General features: G+C 44.7%; 1 protein-coding gene across 1 annotated transcript in view; it reads left to right on the top strand.

The window, feature by feature from the left end:
* Positions 1–20,145, top strand: part of LOC126355228 (proteoglycan 4-like) — a 111,258-nt gene extending 91,113 nt beyond the window's left edge. The window contains exons 2-3 of the mRNA XM_050005505.1: positions 4,146–4,506; positions 14,725–20,145. Coding sequence (XP_049861462.1) covers positions 4,153–4,506; positions 14,725–17,967 — 3,597 coding nt within the window. The 5' untranslated portion in view covers positions 4,146–4,152 and the 3' untranslated portion in view covers positions 17,968–20,145. The remainder of the gene's footprint in view (positions 1–4,145; positions 4,507–14,724) is intronic.
* The last annotated feature ends 983 nt before the right edge of the window (positions 20,146–21,128 follow it).

The raw sequence follows: 21,128 nt of genomic DNA, 5'->3' as shown, positions 1-21,128 counted from the left end.
AAATTCTTATAAAAATGTAATGTTACGACACATGCGTGGCAAACGCGTCTTTCAAGACACTGCGGTAACACATTAGACTCGTCGAGCGATTACAGAGATCACTTGGCACGGAAACGTTGTAGGAGAATGTATGGTCTGTAGTATTACTACTTTCCTCTCACCACAAGGATTATAAAATTAATGCTCCTTCAAACGCAAACTGCTTCAGATAAATCTTGATAAGCCGTCTGGACAACTGGTTTGCAAAATCAAATTATCCAGAATGAAACGGCGTTTCTAATATCTTCATATTCATTAAACATACACGCCTGTGAGAATTTACGTTATGCGTCGGATGAGTGTACAGCTGATTTGGCGCCAGCGTCTTGGATGCCACGGATTGACGGAACTCATAGGTTTGTTGTTGACTTACCTTCCGACTGTTACAGTTGCTCCGTGCTCTTGCTGCATTTCATGATACCCTTAGGATTTTGCTGACTGGGGACGGACAGATTCGTGTTGCTAATCAGTCGCTATGTCTCAAACTGGTGCTAAGCAACAGCGTGAGTCGCTGCAGGGACCCTTGCATTGTTAGTAATGGCGTCACGTAGCGGTATGTTGTTTCCGCCAAGAGTATACGGAAAATAATAGCCGTACAATTAAGGAAACTATCCAGGGAGGATAGCAGGTACTAACTAGGTTGGGGGAAACATGGAATGGGTAGGAAAAGTGAAAAATTTAGTAAAATCGATCAGTAAAGAGATGTCTTCCATTATGCAGAAGCAATAAAACTGTTTTCAAAATCATTCTGACGTAAAATTATGCGAATAACTGCCTCCTCCGCCCAGGTGAAAGGTCAATTTACATTAGGATACGAACGTAAGTTATATGAGTGTGTAGTACGAAAGGGATTAAATGTGAGTAATTATTTCGGTCAAAACTATGATCGAGCATCCGTCACGAGTGCCATATACAATGGTGTACAAAATTAAATCAAGTCACAATTTAAAATGAATACTTAAAAGCTTTTAGAGTCTAAGCGACTAGTCAAGAAACAGCGGTGTATTTCGAAACAGTTGAAGACATCTACAAATTTTTTGGTCGCGGCATGCTACCTACAGCAGTAGGAGTTTAATATTTGTTCCGTTTGTATTTCCAAAGTAACGCTAAAAACACCAAATCCAACGTATTGGACTGGCAGATCCGGAATCACCAATACGTCTTAATGCTAAGACAAACATATTTTATAACGTATATACCACACGTCGATGTACAATAAAATGAAGGTTATTTAATTGCAGTCTGAGACAAATATCCCATAATTGTTTTATGTGTTTTCACGTTAACTAAGGATTACTCTTTATGATTTATCTACTTAAAACCAGAAATGTTAATTTTTTAGAAACTAAACATTAGTTAGGTATGGGACTTTGTTTTCAGTATCTGCTAGTATTTGATGTTGTTGATGGGTAATGGTCTTATAAACATTAGGAGCTACTACTGTAGATCAGTGAAAGCTATGTATGTGTTTCATTAAGCTCTACTCTTTTAACAGTAGGAGTGTTAATTTTGTTGAGCCTGAAATTGGTTATGTGTTAACCCTTGGTGGGAGTACTGGCTACGCTCTAATCTCGTTCAGGTACTGCAGTCCCAGAAACATTGGGAATAACTATCCTTGAAAAGTACTCGGAGTATTGGTAGCAGCAGCAGTAGTAGCAGCAGTTTTATTCAACCGTCAATCACTTTTACAAGGGTACTGAACATGTCATGCTATAACAGTTTAAGAATAACAAAAAAACGCAATTAATTAATACGTAATTACATGTCTAGTTTTACAAGGATGGGACAGGTGGTCGGCCATACCTCGTACTAAGAACCACCCTGGCATTTGCCTGAAGTAATTTGAGGAAAAAAAGAAAAATCTAAATTAAGATGACCGGTGAAGACTGGAGCCTCTATCCAACCGAATATAAGGCCACAATGTTTAGAACAGTGCTATCTCATTCGGTTTATACCTAGCGTACAACACTGTTTTACAAAGAAATTGTTTAAAATTGTGAAAGTCTAGTGCTAATCTGTTTATTCATTTCTCGCCACTAGTTACTGCAGACGCTACACACACTATAAACACGTTATACCAGAATCTAATATTAGATGCCGGCCGGGGTGGCCGAGCGCTTCTATGCGCTACAGTCTGGAACCGCGCGACCGCTACGGTCGCAAGTTCGAATCCTGCCTCGGGCATGGATGTGTGTGATGTCCTTAGGTTAGTTAGGTTTAAGTAGTTCTAAGTTCTAGAGGACTGATGTCCTCAGAAGTTAAGTCCCATAGTGCTGAGAGCCATTTGGACCATTTTTCTAATACTAGATACAGTATCAGGTGATTACAGGATCAAAGCGATAATATTATGTTTCCATTCGGTGTGCCACAAATTCCCATTTACTAACCAGAAAAATTTGAGTCAGCCCGTAGTGAGTGAAATTTTGAGCCCAGAAAGAATGTTAAGTGTTAGATTATTTATTAAGACCATTGGAGGTAAGGTTTTCAAGAAAAATGAAGTAGTGTGAAAGTGTTATGTGTTTTGTTATAATCATTATGATTATTTACTCGTGGTTTTTTAACCAAACTCCTGTGTTATCTAACTACTCCGTCACAGTATCGAATCTATTGCTTAACAGGTACTTTTCGTACTTTTTAACTACCTTTTTAAATATCGTTGTTTCAGTAATCTATTTAATCCTATTCAGTGCCTTGATGAGCAAGAGTAATGTTTCTGGTTATTATTCTACTTACCTTTTTCTGTAGATTGAAAACTCTGACCATACTCTGTGCTTTTGTTCCCCGGAACAGAATTCCATAGACAAGAACTGATGCGGAAAACACGGCAAGTACCATAACTCGATTTCCCAGAAACTTCGCTCAATGGAAGACGAGTCAAAATACGCGAATACGTGTATCGGCTAATCTGTAGACACTCGGCCGTTTCTGAGAAAACGACGATCAAAGTTTTCGAGGTATATCCCGGGTAGTTTATGTGCCTTTCGCCAGACGACATTCTCAGACGAAATGGAGGGAGGCGCTGTGCTTAGTGTCGCGGCATTTTATTTTTGCGCCCCGTATTCGAAACCCGATTATTACTTTTATATTTGTTCCTCATATATATACCAATGAATGAAGAACATTACTACACGGATGTTTTCCTGCGTATATTTATACAATGTTGCTCTTATTCGTCTACTAACTGAATGGCAGGTGAATGAATTAAATAAAAAGAATGATAAAATTATTTGAAATTTTATTCGGGGATATTTCTGTAGTATATCTTGATTCAGTTCATGTGGAAGTGATCAGTTATTCAAGGTTTGCTGCGAAATAATTGTCAACATGCGAAATCTTCAGCAATGTGAACGACGTTTCTTCCCCAAGTGAGTGAGGTTCATTCGAAGAAATGTCACTGTGGAAACCTACCTTTGTGCGGTGCTCGCGGTGTTCGGAATATCTGTTTCGAATATTTCTACGATCGATGTCATCAAAGTGAATGCACACATCTTCCTGATGAAGAAATATATGAATGAAATATCAACATAATGTACACACCTACTGTGTACTATATAATAAATACACGAAATTCACTTGTATTTTCACAATTAATGTAACATCTTTGCATCCCCTAATTTCATTAGAAACATTGGTGTAATAACGTTATACGGACATGAGTGGATAGATGAAAAGAATATAATATAATATAATACATATAAATAATATCGGCTTTCAAACATGGTGCGAAAAATTAAGAAGCCGTGACACTAAACACTGAGCCACTGTTTCGTTTAAAATATCGCGTCGTAAAAGAAACATCAAGTACATCGAAAATACCTCTGAAACTTTGACTGTCGTTTCTTCAGATACGGTCTAGTATCTACGGATAAGCCGAAACACGTTTTCGCTTATTTTGACTCCTCTTCCACTGAGCGAAGTTCCTGGGAAACGGGGTGACGGCACTTGCCGTGTTCTCCTCTTGAGTTTTATATGAAGTTATACAACTAAAAGACACGTTACGTAATTCCAGAAGAGTTTTCCACTCTGCAGCGAAGTGTGCGCTGTTCTTAAACATGCTGGTGGGTTAAAACTTGTGTGCTGCAGCGCGTATGTGTATTTGTTTGCAGGTAGAAGATGATGTGGGCGAAGCCCGCAAAGGCGCTGTTGTCGGCGGCTGCAGTGCTGTTTACGCTGTCGTCGGCAGCTGCGATTCCGCAGACTGGCTCCAGTGCGAGCGCGGCGGACGACGGCGACCAAGAGGTTGCTGCAGCTGCGCATGCGCCTACGGCAGCGCCTCTGGTGGCGGAGGGCGCGGCGCACCAGGGCTACCGCATGCCCGGCCTCTTCGGCTTCAACGGCGGGCGGCCCTTCTTCGCCGAGCGCGACCCGCTCACCGGCTCCCTCGACTTCGGCACGCGTGCCGTCACCGCCACTGGCGCCGGTGCTGCCTCTCACGGGGACGGCGACTACTTCTACGAAGACGAGGAGGTAGACATGGCAGGCAAACACTACCTCATAATAGAAGACCAAAGTAGTTGTGGTCTTCAGTCCGAACACCAGTTCATGGAGCTCTCCAAGCTACTCTATCCCGTGCCAGCCAGTTCATTTCTATGTAACTACTGCAACCTACACCCATTTGAACCCGCATACTGTACTCAACACTTACAATTTGTAACACCCACACTCACCTCCATTACGAAACTGACAATTCCTTGAATTCTCAGGATGTGTCCGATCGACCGATCCCATCAAGCTGTGGCACAAAATTATTATTTTCTTTTACCTCAGTTCGATTCAGTAATTCTTTGTCAGTTATTCGATCCACCCACCGAGCGAGGTGATCCACGGGTTAGCAAACTGGACTTGCATTCGGGAGGTCGCCAGTTCATATCGGCGTCCAGCCATACAGATTTAGGTTTCCCGTGATTTCCCTAAATCACTCTAGGCAAATTCCGGGATGGCGACCAGTTTCCTTCCCCACTCTTCCCTAATCCGAGCTAGTGCTCTGTATCTTTGGCGACGGGACATTATACCCTCATCTTCCTTTCTTTCATTCTTCGCTTTATCCACTCAGTCTTCAGTATTCTTGCGTAGTTGTCATCAGAAATGAGCTCCGTATGCGAAATAGCAGTGCCTGTCTCTTTAAGAAGTACGATCTAATGTTCCTTCGGCCTTGAATGCATGCATGCCCGAAGGAACACTGTATTGTACTTGTTAAGTAAGACAGGCATTGATATTTTGCATTTATTCGCCAATACCATTTTCTCCAATCTCAATAAATATGCGGGAATATACACAACATACAAGTGCAGGTTGTGACACATGGACGACGACGACATATGGAAGTTTGGGTCTGGTTGTGATTCGTGAACAGATATCCGAAGCGGTTTAGGCAACCGCTCACGTAACGCAGAATATCCGGGATCGAGTCCCAGTCCGGCACAAATTTTGGTTATCGCCATTATAACATACAGCTGAAGGTGCTTTATATTTGCTACTGCGAATACTTTTCCTGAGCTCCGTACACTCGCTTTAAACTCGCCAACGAGTGCTGTGACGTCATCAACGAACTCGCCGTCTCCATGTGCCCGCAGATTCGATCCGCGAGTCTCCGCTGCAGTCCGATCGTCACCAGAGTCTGTTGCCGGGCGGTACTGCGGTTCCGGACTGAAGCGCCTATAACCGCTCGGCCACAGCGGCCGGCCGCGGACACGAGTTCACAAGTATACCCGCCGACTCGATACCTACACAACCGTTCTGAAAGAGATTTCCGCCATTAAACTATAAATTACTATTTATTTACTTCACACAATCATGATTTCGGCTTTTTAGCCATTCAAAAGTGCAGACTGAAATGCAAAATGTTCGACCTGCCTAAATGACAAGCGAATTATATACCAATATAAAGAATGATAGATTAGTAGCGACTATTATTTTGCTTATGTATGTATTTGTACGGCTAAAACTTTTCCGAAGAGTGCTGTAAATGTATTTTAAAACTTCATACCTATTCAGAAAATATCTAACGATTACGTTGACATATACGCAGTTTCGAGCCGTTACCGAGTCTGTATCGACAGTACTAGAAAACGTGACATGAGGATGAAGTGTAATCTCTAAATGGTGATACATTATTAAAATAAAGTTCGTCCCCGGTAGCTGAGTGGTCAGCGCGACAGACTGTCCATCCTAAGGGCTCACGTTCGATTCTCGGCTGGGTCGGAGATTTTCTCCGCTCAGGGACTGGGTTTTGTGTTGTCCTAATCATCATCATTTCATCCCTATCGACGCGCAAGTCGCCGAAGTGGCGTCAAATCGAAAGACTTGCACCCAGCGAACGGTCTACCCCACGGGAGGCCCTAGTCACACGGCATTTAGATTTACTTTAAAATAAATTGCAGAAATTAATAATAACATACGCAATTCGCAGTTAGCCGATAAACTCAAGCTACCACGAACAAATGAATACAGAAATAGCTGGCTTTTTGTCGCAAGGATATAACAGTGACGTTGCTCTGTGTCCAGTTTCCGCTTGAAGCAGCGCACATGTTATCTCATGGTGGACATGGAATAAATACGAATAGAATCATTTTGTTTGTACTGGACGAAATTTGCATGTTTTTCATCAGAAGCGTGGACTGTAGCGTGAAACTTGTTCTAGATATCATTCCTCCTCTAATGGAACACATTTGCAATTCTGTACTTTGTATTAATTAATTTTCGTCTTACACTCTCCACAGTCTCACAAATACAGATTCGTTAAAGCCCATCTGATTCCTACAATCGGCCATTTCGCCTTGTCAACACTACTTCACATCAGCAAGATCGTGTACCCATCTTCCGCACTAACAATAAGTCACGCCTAGCCTTACACTTCTGCGTGCTTCAGCAAGAGGACGAGTATGAAGCGACCGAAGCGCCACAGTTCTCAGACCCTTCATACTAGCAGAAATATGGCGGGAACGAAGGAAGCCCGTTAGCAATGTCGTAACAGCGGCGCCTTTATTTGTGAAGTACGCAACCCGAACATTAGACTCGTGCTCGCTCCGTTTCTGATCTCGTATAACCACATGTTAGAAGCTTCTGTTCTCTTCCTGTCTTAACTGTTCATCGCACACATTTCACTTCCTAACAAGGTGACACCATTCAAATACCTTCCGAAAAGAATTCCTTACACAAAAATTAAATTCGATGTCAACAGTTATATTGCTGCCCAAATAGCTAAACTCATCGACTACTTCTAGTTTCTCATATCCTAATTCCCTCAGCATTGCCTGATTTGATTCGACTACATTTCGCTACCATTCATTTCCTTTTGTTGATATTTATGTTAGAACCTCTTTTCAGTACAATATCCATTTAATTCAAGTGCTGTTGCTTGCACATCGCCGTCTCTGACAGAATTTTGAAGTCGTCGGCAAAGCCTCACAGTTTTTGTTTCTTCTCCCTGAAACTTAATTCTTTTTCCAAAATTCTTCTTGGTATCCTTACTCCTTGATCAGTGCACAGATTAAATGACTTTGCGAATTACTACAAACCTCTTTCGCTCCTTCTCGAGTACTCCTCCCCTTTCATGTCCTCCTTTGACTCTTATAACTGAGTCTGATTTCTGCACTAGTCGTAGATAACTTTTCACTGTCTCTGTTTTGTCCACGCTACCTTCACAATTTCAAAGAGTTTGTGGCAGACCACATTGTCAAAAGTTTTCTCTAATTCTACAAATTCAGTAAATGTAAATTTGCCTTACTACAAACTATCTTCTATAATAGGGTGGGTTCAGTATTCTACTCCTACGTTTCACTGGAGCTCAAACTGACGTTCACTGAGGTCGGCTTCTACCAGTTTTTCCATTCTTCTGCAATCAATTCGCGTCAGTATTTCGCAATCATGACTCATTACACTGATGGTTGTTTAATAGTCACATCGGTCAGCCCCTGTCCTTTTTTAATTTGAATTATTATATTCTTTTTGAAGTCTGAGGGTATTTCTCATACATCTTACAAATTTGGCTCTTCCAAGTATCTCAGTAATTCCGAGGGAGTGTCTTGTGTTCCAGGTGTGTTCTTTCAACTTTCGTCTTTCGGTGCTCTGTAAAATTCTTCTCACAGCATCATATCCCCATCACATCTTCATCTACTTGCTCTTCACTTTCTATAATACTGTGTGCCAAACTTTGCACACGCATTCGCCATCCGTGAGTATGTTAATGAGTAGAGTTGCAGTTCTCTGTGGCAACTAGAATGGCCACGACAGCGCGTTACTCGTGTTAAACATTGTCTGGAGGAGGGGGGAGGGGCGTGTATAAGGGATGTTAACAATGTCAGATGTTGGGTGAACACTCTGAAGGACAGAGACAATGTGTAGTCGTGTGAGATAGCATTATCAGCACCTGACACAATTTACAAGGGGCCTCGTTGTGGGTCTCCATTTGACCGGCTGGTCGAAACATAAAGTACCCAGATTTGTGGGGCATTTGGATGCGGCAGTAGTCCGTTGTTGTACTGCATGAGAACATGACAGCAGACACACTCATCGCCAAGGTTCTGGTCTTCCACATCTGACCGCTGTAAGGGAAGATAGCCATTTTGTGCATCAAGCACGCCGTGACTGTTGTATTCTCTTTAGCCGCTTTTATGTCGTCTCGTTGCCTCTGCAGAACTGTACCATGGGAAACAAGGAGAGGATGTTGGCTGGTGGTCGGTAACCTCGTTCTATAACACAAACTGCATGCAGTTAATAACTGGGTTCTTTATCGTAAACAAAGAACTACTTAACTTAAGTTTCCATGTGCTGTGGTACAATCTCTCTTCTGCATATTCCACATAGCCTCAATGCTGTTGAAGTAGAAGTATGGTTGCTATGTGCTGCCTGTCTCTGCAGTAGAGGCTAAGTCTGCGACTCCGTCTCGGTGACACGCTGGGACTAACGCGGTGTAGAGACTCGAACTATTTCCTGCCTTACACTAGACGCAGACAGCTGGGGTACACTCATTCCGTCCCGGGGGGCATCCAGCCACCCTCTGACACTGACATCGCCAAATCCGTAGTAAAGATGCCTACCCCGCGTAGAAGTGGGACAAAAACCCAAAAAACATGATGATGACATTAGAATCTATGTCTTCTCCCATAGTTTTTTGCTTAATTACAAAGTATAACGGAAGCCATTCCTCGATGTCTTAACGTATGTCCCATCATTCTGAAAAGACAGAAAGAAAGACGCGATATTGCGTAAGAATGGCTTTGCCACAGCATAGGCTGTCCTGAATGATTCTACTCTCTGCAGAGGTGTGCACTGTTTGGAAGTTTATTGCCGGCATTCCGTGAGGTTTAATATAGTAAGACAAGTGTAACATCCAGAAACTGTATACATATCCTATGCAGTGAAATTCACATCACCAAAATTTCCCAGACTATATTCATCCAGTATTTGAGAACGACAGCACTTAGCCACTTCCAACAAAATTTACACAGTATTTCAAACTTTTTCGACAGGTTCCTTTTCTCGCTGACCCTCGACCCCCACGCCCCCCCCCCCCACACACACACACAAAATAATGAATAATGAAACGAAAAATGTTTATTGCTTACTACATTTTCGCTGTTCGTCCTGTAAAGCTTCAGCACCAGGCATGACGTATTAATTTTCTATTTCTTTACGACTAACTATTTGCAATTCACTTTGCAGACAGTATCCACATACACCACTAAACTTACCTGCAAAATGATATCAATGTATGACACATAGTTCTGGAGACATGACGTCATGAACAGTGAGATACGTCAGAAACTAGCCTTGTTTAAAATGGGAGGGCAAATTACCCAGGGTATACTTTGACAATGAGGGCACTTAGAAATTGTGCAAATGGCTAAGCACCATGGGACTCAACATCTGAGGTCATCAGTCCCCTAGAGTTAGAACTACTTAAACCTAGATAGCCTAATGACATCACACACATCCATGCCCGAGGCAGGATTCGAACTTGCGACCGTAACACCAGCGCGGTGCCGGACTGAAGCGCCTAGAACCGCTCGGCCACAGCGGCAGCACTTAGCAACTACCAACAAACTTTAAGCGATACTTTCATATAATTTCTAAACATTTTCTCACTTACATGCATAACAGCAATTATTTAACGCATCAAGCCATTTGAAAAGTAATCATACGTTTGAAGCTGTAGTATGTAGGGCATTCAAAAGGTTCCCGCTTGAGGGCATGGCTGCAGCGTATATGCAACGTAGCGCGACTGCCACGAGGGTATAAAAGTACCGACACGTAGGCAACGGATTAGTGTGGCATTCGTGTCTTTACGAAGTGCGTGCAGTACATGCGGCAACGTGAACTATGGCGCCGTTATTATCAAATGCGTCAAAACAGGACCAACGTAGCGTTGTTCTTTTCTTGGTTGCCGAAAGACAAACACCGGTAGACATCCACCGGAGAAAGAAGAATGTGTATAGGGCAGCACGTCCGTCGAAAACCACAGTTGTTGACTAGTGCGCCAAGCTGCTTCATGATAACGCACGTCGATGTATCGCAAATTTCACAGTGCAGAAGCTACGCCATCTCAAGTGGGAAACACTCGAGTACGCTCCCTATAACGCTGACCTCCCCTCACACGATTTTCACGCCTTCGGTCTCTTAAAAGACGCCTTGAAGAGTCGGCAATTCCTGTCGGACGAGGATGTGCAGCAGGCAGTTACGGACTTCTTCAAGTAGCAGGTATCTTCAGCCCGGGATAGCTGCCCCATTGCTTAAGGCGATTTTGCCTGATTGGCATACCGATTCTCGATTGTAAGGCCTTCGAAATGAAACTTTTTGATTGCCCCTTATAGCTTGGCGTTCGATCCCTTAAAGAATCAGGGGAAGTGAGTTTACTGGTAACGAGATCTAACGTGCCAGAGTGGTCCAAAATGAATGGTTAGAGCACGGACCGTATCTTGACCTGAAGATCATCTGACTTTCGCCCTCTGGATGTTCATGCCTGTGGTCAGCTCAGTAGTGATGTGTACAGCACTCCTGTTGATAAAGATGAAGAAAAGGAGCAGTAAATTTTATAGTCTTGTCGAGATTTATGAGGTGATTCGGGAGTGTTTGAAAAAACTCGTAACTGACGGCAGAGACAAGTGAGGTATCGCAAAAAAGACGAAGGCGGCACGTTGGACACCTCCTTTAACGGGCGGGAGTGTGCAGTAATTCCTGATGTGTGGCTTGCTGAAGTGGTATTGTATTTCCTGTTGACATAGGCCTTAGATAAAATTTTAGGTCACTTAGACTAGGGCTTAACAGAAAAGTTTACATTTAAAATAAATATATAGTAACTAAGACAACATTTCACTTGCGGTTCGCAACTACACATTCCAGTTATCTCGCAAGCGGTTCATTTTCCGATACGTGTTTACTGCAGCGTTTTTACCTCTGTTACCTTATACTGTCAGCCTCTTAACTGAGTCACTGAGCCGGCCACTGTGACCGAGCGGTCCTAGGCGCTTCAGTCTGGAACCGTGCTGCTGCTACGGTCGCAGATTCGAATCCTGCCTCGGGCATGGATGTGTGTGATGTCATTAGGTTACTTAGATTTAGGTAGTTCTAAGTCTAGGGGACTGATGACCTCAGATGTTAAGCCACATAGTGCTTAGAGCCAATTGAACCATTTTTTTGAGTCACTGAGAACCATAAATACCCAAAGCACAGAAACAAAGTTTTGAGAAAAACAGAAGTATGTGAGAAACAGATTTATAAAGAAACTACCAGTGTCATAGGTCTGAACTGTTTTTTAACCAAGACTTAATGTCCAATACTTTTTATAGAACAATAATGTCCCCATGTCATGTTATGAAATATTAATTAATATTTAAGATTATAATAGTTGTTAGTGTTAATTTACAAAATTTCCTTTTATAGGCTAATGATAGATATTAAGTTTGTAATTAATGTGAAACTAGAGTGAGAAGAATATAACTCACACACACACACACACACACACACACACACACACACACACACACACACACTCTGAGAGAGAGAGAGAGAGAGAGAGAGAGAGAGAGAGAGAGAGAGTTGTGAGTTATGACCTATATGGCAATTCATGATCCTCGTTTATGATCGTTTTCATGAAGGACATTCTGTGTTTTGAGGTACTGATAAAACTGCCGAAATATGACTCCTACATGACATAGACACTAAATTACAGCTCTTTGTAACAACTGAGTAGCGCAGAACAACGTAATTATGCTTTGTGCTATGGGTCCAAATGGAAATGAATATTTGAAAACACGGTGCGACAGCTTTTCGTGAATTTTCGTACATAGAGTAAGTTGTTACAGATACAGATAAAGCTTGTTCGCCGTAAGATCAACAGGATATCCGGAGCTTACATACGTGTTACAAACTCAAAATCGATGATTGTGTGTTTGAGGCTCTTTGGTTCTCAGCACCTCAATTGTAACACACCTTGTACACTTACGAAAGCTCGAGATAGCACCCAGAGAAGTCGCAACGCTGGAAAATTGTTGCGAGATGCAGAAAGACTTGCAGAGGATGGATATTTGTCGCAGGGATTGGCGGTTTGCTTTCAACATAAAAGAAAATTAACGCGTTGCGCATAAGTGGGCAGAGAGACCCATTACGGAATGACTCGCGATTGCCAAGTAAGCGCTGAAAACTCTAACATCCACGGAATATATGAGAGTGTATTCATAGGGATTGATTTAAAGTGTAGCGAGCACACAGAACCAATATTATGAATGGCAGATTTTCATTGACAGAAGTCTTAGGCAGACATCTCTATCCAGGAATTAGGTAACATACAAAGCACTCGTTCGAACATAGTTTAAATGGTGCTCTTCAGTTCACGATCCGTAGTAGAAAGGGTTGATAACAGAAATGTAGAAGGACCAAGCTTAGCTCGTTTCGTTACAGGCGCGTTCTGTCCCCGCGAAAGCGTTACAGAGATACTCGTCTAACGCCAGTAGCACATGTTAAGAGTGAGCCGATTCGCTTCACGGTGTGATTTAATGTTAAATTTGGATGAGCGTAGTTGCCTGGAAAAGTGAACCCATATAATGCCACCTCCTACTTATATCTACCGAAAATGGCACGAAGGTAAAATTACAGGACTTCTGGCTCGAGCGGAGTCTTACCAACATTCCTTCTTCCCGTGGGACATTTGCTCCCGACCAGGGAGGAGAGAAGGTGGCTTGCGGAGTATGGATGTAGATTTAAACTAAGAACTTCCTCGAAGATTAAAGCTGTGTCCCAGATCAGAACTCAGATCTGGGACTTTTGTGGTTCGTGAAACATGCTTGGGTAGCTCAGTCGATAGAGCACTTGCCCTTGGAAGGTGATGGTCGTAGGTTCTTGTCCTGGTCCGACACACAATTTTAATGTGAATATTCAGTCTAGATGTAAATGTATACATGTTGTTGTGGTCATCAGTCCTGAGACTGGTTTGATGCAGCTCTCCATGCTACTCTACCCTGTGCAAGCTTCATCTCCCAGTACTTACTGAAACCTACATCCTTCTGAATCTGCTTAGTGTATTCATCTCTTGGTCTCCCTCTACGATTTTTACCCTCCACGCTGCCCTCCAATACTAAATTGGTAATCCCTTGATGCCTCAGAACATGTCCTACCAACCGGTCCCTTCTTCTTGTCAAGTTGTGCCACAAACTCCTCTTCTCCCCAATTCTATTCAACACTTCCTCATTAGTTATGTGATCTACCCATCTAATCTTCAGCATTCTTCTGTAGCACCACATTTCGAAAGCTTCTATTCTCTTCTTCTCCAAACTATTTATCGTCCATGTTTCACTTTCATTCATGGCTACACTCCATACAAATACTTTCAGAAACGACTCCCTGACACTTAAATCTATACTCGATGTTAACAAATTTCTCTTCTTCAGAAACGCTTTCCTTGCCATTGCCAGTCTACATTTTATATCCTCTCTATTTCGACCATCATCAGTTAGTTTGCTCCCCAAATAGCAAAACTCCTTTACTACTTTAAGTGTCTCATTTCCTAATATAATTCCCTCAGCATCATCCGACTTAATTCAACTACATTCCATTATCTTTGTTTTACTTTTGTTGATGTTCATCTTATATCCTCCTTTCAAGACACGGTCCATTCCGTTCAACTGCTCTTCCAAGTCCTTTGCTGTCTCTGACAGAATTACAAAGTCATCGGCGAACCTCAAAGTTTTTATTTCTTCTCCATGGATTTTAATAACTACTCCGAATTTTTCTTTTGTTTCCTTTACTGCTTGCTCAATATACAGATTGAACAACATCGGGGAGAGGCTACAACCTTGTCTCACTGCCTTCCCATCCACTGCTTCCCTTTGATGTCCCTCGACTCTTATAACTGCCATCTAGTTTCTGTACAAATTGTAAATAGCCTTTCGCTCCCTGTATTTTACCCCTGCCACCTTCAGAATTTGAAAGAGAGTATTCCAGTCAACGTTGTCAAAAGCTTTCTCTAAGTCTACAAATGCTAGGAACGTCTTTCCTTAATCTAGCGTCTAAGATAAGTCGTAGCGTCAGTATTTCCTCACGTGTACCAGTATTTCTACGGAATCCAAACTGATCTTTCCCGAGGTCGGCTTCTACTAGTTTTTCCATTCGTCTGTAAAGAACTCCATATCGATATTATTTGTACAAAATGTCGACGTTTCTGATACATCGATGTATCTTTGCCGTGTGCAGGCGGAGGACGACGCCGAGGCGGACAGCTGGGACGGCGTGGACCGTCGAGACGGGCCCCTCCGCGGCAGCAGCAGTGCCGCTCCGACGCACAACGAGGTGGCGGGCGTGCGCATCGTGCACGGCTACAGCAACCACAAGTACACCGAGGAGGACCTCAAGTACCCGCTCATCTCCAGCTCGTACGCCAACACCAAGGTGCAGGGCACGGGCGGCAGCCACCGCGTCGTCCGGCCGCAGCCCACCAGCTCCACGCCCGTGCCCTCCTACTACACAGTGAGGCCGCACCCCGCCACCTCCCCGACGACGACCACCAGGCGGCCAGCTCCCACCACCACTACCACTACTCCCATCACCACCACCAGCACGACCACCACCACGACCACCACTACGACCAGAAAACCTCCGACGACTACGACGACGACCACCACCGAGCCGCCGTTCGATGAAAATTACGACTACGAATTCTATGATACGGCACCGGAGGGGCCCAGTCCGTCTGGCCACGCGAGACCGGTCGAGAATGGGGTACCCTCGTACGATATCAGTCACGGCTACATCTACCCCACTGCCAATGGAGAAGTAAAGCCCGTCACAACTGCAGCAACTAGTACCACCTTCACAACCACCACCACTGCTGCCACCGAGCCCACGACGAAAGACACCCGCCGCCAAGACTCGCCCCCTTCGACTACCAGCACCACAGCCGCAACCACCACTCCGACTACCACCACCAGCAGACCGGCAGTGACATATGTTACTTCGGATAATAAGGAGCCTACATCGGCGCCATTCATCGTCACTTCGATGCCACTCGACGCCCACACTCCTCTGAAACCTCAGGGACGACCTCCCTCTCTAACCAGCAATGTCATATTGACTCCCAACCAGCGTCCACAAGCGTCATCGTCACGCCCTCCTCTCGTTCCGTCTGTCGAACTACAGACCGAATCCTCGTATCTGAATAATGCCGACAGGCTGAGTCCGTACGGCGCCTATGCCGAGGAACCTTTCCGACCGATATTTGGGCCGGGTGAAGGTGTCGAGCAGACACGTCCTCCCAGTGGTACCCCTACCCCAAGGCCACAACCGCCGGCACCTGGAGTCCTGAGACCTAGTTATGCCCAGAATGCTACTGTGTTCTTCCCTTACGGTGCTAACAGGCCAGCTGCAACTCCCACTAACACTCACAGAGTGCCGGCAGATTCACTGACCGGTCATATCCGCCCCACTGCCAGCCCCGTAGTCGTACAGCCCAATCCGCTGGCGACACTGCTAGCTTCTTCTGGCGCTATAGCTGTCCAGACACAGCCTGCCCCTCGGCCGAGTGCTCCTACTCCCCAGCCGGCACCACAAGATGGCAACAGGTGGACTGCAGCATCAGCCAAACCTACTACCACCAGTGGAAGTGTCGTCAAGTTTCCTGAAGACAAGCAACCTTCTCGCCCAGTTCCGGACACTTCTTCGACTCCAGCAGCTGGGAGCAAGGTCGACGGCAGTGGTAGCTTCATCAGCTCTGTGCAGAAAGTTCCACTGTCTGCACCACCTCCGGCTGGCATCCCGACCCGGCCACAGGTCCGTCCACCTTCTACAGAGCTGCAACCGCCAGCAGAAGCCTCTCGCCCACCGCCCTTCTCGTGGGACACCCGACCTAAGCAGCCTCCTCTGAGGTACCCTCTCCCTCCTCCACCGCCTCCTCATCCCGCTTCACCCCAAAATAATCAGGTCGCACGTCCCAAGGTGGACACTGTCCCATCGCCGACATACGTAGTCGGTTCACCGGCAGCAGCTGGTGGCTACAATCGTGGCAAGCCTCCAGCAGCCCAGCCTCACAATGGGAGACCTAGAGTACCGCCGCCCCCGCCTCCACCTCCATCGCCTCACTCGGCAGCGCCAGGAGCAGCTCTTCCCAACATCCTGCCACAGTTCCGGCCGACAGCGGGGCACGGTGACGGTCGCTTCCCATACCGTCAGCAGCCACTGGTGCAGCGTTTGCAGCCACCACCGATGCAGCCGGCAGCACACTACCGCCGCCGCAGTGACCGCCCTGATGAAGAACCACTGCCACCCCCAGCGCCACTGGTGCATCGCCGCGCGGGACCCGACAACCGACGCATCACTACGCTGCAGATGATGCAGGGTGCAGGAGGTGGTTCCGGTCCTTCGTCGGCATTCCTGCCGCCCCCTGTAGCCGCCGCCGCCAGGAACGAATTTACCGTTTCCCCAGCTGCTTCCGAACACAGACCCGTGTTCGTTGTTTATCCAGTGAAACCTAGTGAAGAGCGAATCGCCGACACAGGTGTTGTCATTGGGTCGCACGGTCCACAACGACCACTGCCTCCAGCTGACCTGGAGGCAGAGCGTGAGGCAGCTGCCGCCTCCGAGGAGTTGCCTCTACTGCAGCCACTCAGGGATCGCACAGACACACCGTTGCTCAAGCCGCATCGTGCTGAAACTGTTGCTCCAGTTACAGCAGATGACTTCCCCTACCGCATGGAAAGACCGCATCTCGAAGAAGACAGACCTCTCGCCGAAGCACTCGATGCTGAGATACATGACGATCATTTTGGTGGCGCAACGGGCCGCGACAGAGACGACCACGACACTGAAGACAATGTAGTCATTCCTTACCTGCAGGACTACCAGCCTTTTGCCACCAAGAAGCCTCCTCTTTCACCATCCACTGTGGGGAATACCGACAGGTGGGCGTCCGTCACCAAGGATGAAAGTACTGCAACGACAGCTACAGTCGCCACCTCGCAGAAAAAATATCCTTCGATGCAGGAGACGGTAGTGGAACCTGGTGCTGGTGGCTCCGAATTCACAGTGTCGGCAGTGATGCACACCCGGCCTCAACTCGGAGGACTCAGTGGCAGCCACCGTTCCAATCACCGGGAGCGTCCAGAGGATCTCCCATCGTCATCTACTCCTCCGTCTCTCAATTTCCAGGCTCCATTCCAGGCTAGCGCCAATGTAGATGCGGCTCCCTCCAACCAGGGCTGGAGTGTGGTACCTGACACTCGCTTTCCACCAGCTGCCGAAGACAGGGAGGACTCTCCAGTAACCACGCCAGCGAACTCCAAAGACGAAATTTCTGAAGCCACCCCGTCCAAATTCGACTTTGAAAACTTCAAACCTCAGTTGTTCGGAGGTTTCAAGCCCATCTATAACGTCCCCATCACCAACGGCACTGTCTCATCTGGGCAACAACTACTGGCGACGGAGAGAGAAGAGAGGCAGCTCTGAAAGCGGCTTCTTCTTCGGTGGTTCATGTGAGCCGTAAGCTTCATCTCTCCCGCATCATCAAAGGACTCCGCCGATTCCTCCGTCCTGCCTATGGACGACCAGTGCTCGAATACTTCCCACGTAACGATGTTCTACGGTCTGCAGATGGACAATCTCGCGGCATAGTAAAAGATGCCACGACAAACGAGACGAATGTCAAAACGTAAGAAGTATTGGTGGAAAGGTGCATATCGACGTTTACGAGCGTGTTGCAAAAAGCGCCGCTGACGCTACTGGCCTGAACATTATTTGTGGTCTAAATACGTTTTACGAAAAGGAATCAGCAGAAAATATTGTTTTGATTTCGTTACGTTTGTAACGTCCTTCTCAATGGGTAACCTACTTTTATTAGGTAATTTTCTGCGTTGGCTACTTCTTTTGGTACGATATTGGGTGAAGCTGTGTGCCTTTACAAGCACCAGATCGACTTCTGTTCCTATTGCTAAGGGTCTTCTAGGTTCTGTCTCATTGTTGTAACAAACAATAAAAGAGGTTCTTTTTCGAGTAGGCCACTGCATTCCCTTAAAGCAGTAAGCCTATACATACTCGGTGTAAAATCCTTTCTCTTTCTATATGGGAGATCCCTATTCCGTAGTCGTTGCTACAAAGTATACAGTTCCTTACAGTCTAGCGGGCGCCGTTGTTATAATCAGGAAACTAGAAACCAAAAACACAGCTGAATATAGAAGGTTTAAAAATCTGCTGTTAACTCAGTTCCTTTAAATAAATCAACAGGAAACTATCAAACAAGAAGTGATCTTTCCGATTTTTTCTGCAATCATTGCACATACCCTTATTTGACACACAATTTCTGTGTTATCTTTTAAGAAGCCTAGCAACTACTGTCCCTTGCATAGTTATGTTAATATAGCTCTGGAAAAGTGCTCGGTTCTGAAACAGCGTTACATTACCAGAATCCTAGGGTTGTCTTTATTTACTATCAAGCAGTAGAGACCTAACTATACTAATCAAACTGTATCTTGCGTACATGCTCAGTCAGGGACAGGGAAACACTCAAATGTCAACATTTGCTGTCAGTGTTTCTTCCTCAAAGATAGTTGCAATCGAGGCGCTGGTGAACGTTATGGGAGAACCAGCGTCCCTTACATTGCCTTCATGCTCCTTATTACTCTCAGATTCACTAATTGTAGGTGCATCAGAATTGTTTATAAAATTGTACGACATACATATGAAAACGTTACTCGTTTAACAACCACACAGTTGGACACTGTTACAAGATGGAACTGAAGCTAGTTTTCTAGATATGGAACAGTAAGTGCAATTCAGGCGAGAAATAGAACTTTGTATTTTGTTTCCAAATTTTCGCCTTAATTTATTATTTATTTATTTAGTTAATTTATCATTTTTAATTTATTGCCAGTATATAGCGATTATCATTTTTCATTTTCATACGTGTTGTTTATAAGGAAAGTCTTCATTGTTCACCAGGTAAATAGCTGTAACTGTTCCTGGAAATGTGTGTTTTACGTGATTGTAATCAGTTTTATGTAAGTGTTGACTAACCTCTATCCAGGGTTTCACGAAATAGTTCATCAGATCTGATGGTACCTGAGCATATTCATCGAAGCTGTCACTTCTGAAATAAAAGAATGAGGTAATATACTGATTTTTGGGAGCAATCAGTTGTTAATTAGCTATCGATGTTACATAAGATGAGAAAAAACTATTTATAAAATTTGTGTCTGTCTAAGACCATTGCGGCATAAACAGTGATATTACTTGTGTACAGTTAACATTTAATCAATATTTAAGACCAATATAATCAGCTGTGGCAGAGATTTATATGTTAAGCTTCCGAATAAAATGCCATCTGTATTTATATGAACATCTCTTTGGTTGTACAATCAGTTGCTTCTTTTATGTAATAGTATATCTGGTAACTTTTTATTGGATATTTTTCACTTCGCACACTACATACAATAAAACAGTGTTTCTAGCACCTGTGATGTTCTGCTTGACGTGGCCAGTAAATGAGGCCTTTTATTTGTTACTGTTGTGTAGTCAGTATGTTGTTTGTTTCGCGTCAGTGTAGGAGTTGCATCCACCTCATGTCATGACTACCTAGTCATAAACTTTGTAATTAAAAGAGAGGACACAATAAAATCTTGTTTTGTAATATTTACCAGTCAAATTTCCAGTTGGCCTTTTCCTTTTTGTAGTGACAACTTTATGTATGAAAATGAAGCGCCAATCTTTGAATCTACACTATGTGAATATCAAGATAAAGCACATACACTCTAAGAAAATAGATCGAGGCATCACGAAGGAATTACCCGACGGGGACAGCTATCGGTAGACGTGATTTACATGTACAAGCAAACAAATCAGTACAATTTCAGTAAAAATGAAATTTATTCAAGAGAAAAAGCTTCACAAATTGAGCAAGTCAATAACGCGTTAGTCCACCTCCACCCCTGGCTCTTATGTAAGCAGTTATTCGGCTTGGCATTGACTGATAGAATTACTGGTTGTCTTCATGAGGTATATCGGGCAAAATTGTTTCCAACTGGCGTGTTGGATAGTCAAAACCCCGAGCCACTTGGAGAGCCATGCCCATAATGCTCCAAACGTTCTTAATTGGGGAGAGATCGGGCGAAGTCGCTGGCCAAGGCAGGGTTTGGTGACCACGAAGACAAGCAGTAAAACTCTTTAGGTGTGCAGGCAGGCATTATCTTGTTGAAATGTTAGCCCAAGGTAGCTTGCCGTTAAGGGCAACACAACGGGCGTTGACTATCGTAGATATACCATTGTGATGAAAGGACGCCGCGTATGATAACCAAAGGGTTCCTGCTATCAGAAAAAATAGCACCACTGACCATCACTCCTGCTTGTAGGGCCGTATGGCGGACAACTGTCAGGCTGATATCCCATCGCTGGTTCAAATGGCTCTGAGCACTATGGGACTTAACAGCTATGGTTATCAGTCCCCTAGAACTTAGAACTACTTAAACATAACTAACCTAAGGACATCACACAACACCCAGTCATCATCCCATCGCTGTCCGGAGCGCTTTAGACAAGTCTTCACTGGTCATCGGGACTCATTTCGAAGTGGGACTCGTCACTGGAGACAATTCTACTCCAGTCAATGAGATTGCAGG

This window comes from Schistocerca gregaria, chromosome 1 (genome assembly GCF_023897955.1).
Source record: "Schistocerca gregaria isolate iqSchGreg1 chromosome 1, iqSchGreg1.2, whole genome shotgun sequence".
NCBI classification, from domain to species: domain Eukaryota; kingdom Metazoa; phylum Arthropoda; class Insecta; order Orthoptera; family Acrididae; genus Schistocerca; species Schistocerca gregaria.
This window is presented reverse-complemented; position numbering and strand designations above follow the sequence as displayed.